Source organism: Grammomys surdaster, unplaced genomic scaffold (genome assembly GCF_004785775.1).
Source record: "Grammomys surdaster isolate TR1022 unplaced genomic scaffold, NIH_TR_1.0 126932, whole genome shotgun sequence".
Classification (NCBI taxonomy): domain Eukaryota; kingdom Metazoa; phylum Chordata; class Mammalia; order Rodentia; family Muridae; genus Grammomys; species Grammomys surdaster.
The window spans coordinates 5527-6981 of NW_021621717.1; the positions used below are offsets into that span (position 1 = coordinate 5527).

The 1455-nt window shown below is 41.9% G+C and overlaps 1 gene segment (V, D, J or C); it reads right to left on the reverse strand.

Moving 5' to 3' along the window:
* Window positions 1-486: 486 nt before the first annotated feature.
* Window positions 487-987, reverse strand: LOC114615608. The segment is given in 2 exon segments: window positions 487-809; window positions 894-987. Coding segments are annotated over 2 exon segments (369 nt in total).
* Between the last annotated feature and the right edge of the window lie 468 nt (window positions 988-1455).

A 1455-nucleotide genomic window follows, 5' to 3' on the forward strand; every position in this document is an offset into this window, starting at 1 on the left:
CTTCATTAAGTTGTGGATATATGTTTAAAACTTTATATTATTGAATATGAGTACAATTAATCTCAAAGATCAATTAAGTACAGTAAACAGTAGAACTGTTACAAAACTGCAGCACTGAGAGAAAAAAATCCATTATCAAATCTCCCTGGCTGTCCTTACTGTCACAGTGCCTCACTGAGTTATCTTGATAAATATCAACTCTAGTTTGTTCTTATTTTACACTATTAGATTATAGAAGTACTCAAATATTCTAGTACTGTGTGAACAAACAATAATTTTAATAGAATATGAGGCTACAGAAAAGGCTGTAGCAAATTTCCATTGCTGAAAGAAGAGTCCACATCTGTAACATTAAACAGCATGTTCATACAGCATAGGTGAGAATTTCTTAGATTCTAAAGTGACTCCTGGGATGTTCTTGTTGGTTTTCACTGCCCCCTGCTGGTCCTGAGGATCCCTGTAGGGAGGATTTTGTGCAGGTTCATACTAGACTTCCTTCACTGTGTCTCTGGCACAGTAGTAGGTGGCTGTGTCCTCTGGTTGCATACTGTTCATTTTTAAGAATACCTGGCTCTTGGAGGTGTCCCTGGTGATGCTCAGTCTGGATTTGAGGGCTGAATTATATGCTGTGTTCCCATTATACGCTATTATTCCGATCCACTCCAGACCCTTTCCTGGGGGCTGGCGAACCCAGTGTACATTATAGCTAGTTAATGAGAAACCAGAGACAGTGCAGGTGAGGGACAAGGTCTGTGAGGGCTGCACCAGGTCAGGACCTGACTCCTTCAGCTGCACCTGGGACAGGACACCTGTGAAAAAGCAATCTTACCATCAGTCATACATTTGACAGATGTCATTCCTGAGTCCCTCTCCTGCAACTCTGAAACACTTACAGCTTGGAAAGGTGACCAGGCAGAGGAGCAAGACCAGGACAGCCATGCTCTGATGGAGGCTCTAAGGAGAAGTGGATGGGGCTTCTCAGCTAGGCCTGGGCTTTCAGCCTGAGCTGAGGGTTGCTTTGCATTGGGGGAGGTTCCTGAGGGGATAAAAGCGAGCACTCAACAGTGTTTCCATTTTTTTCCTCAGGTGACTGAAATTTGCCTTTTGCTTTTTAGAGGAAATGGAAATGTTGTCTCATGAACATTGTTTCTGGTTCTGTCTGGATTTCCAAGTCCAGATAAGCAGAAAATTAATTGATTCCCATGATTCAGGCCTTGGAAGCAAACACTGGGATGTTACAGCATGGGAGTCCACATTCGTACAGTGCAGGCAGAACAAGATGCCATAACCTTTATTAATTTGTATAGCTCTGTAGCTTGCAGGAGATAGTTTAGGATTTAACTCGGCCTGTTATTATTAGAGATTCTATTTAATCAATTAAAATTCTTTCTTTGGCTTCAGAATAGTGAGTCTTCTTCTGATCACTCTCATAGAAACTATATCTCATAGGAAAGC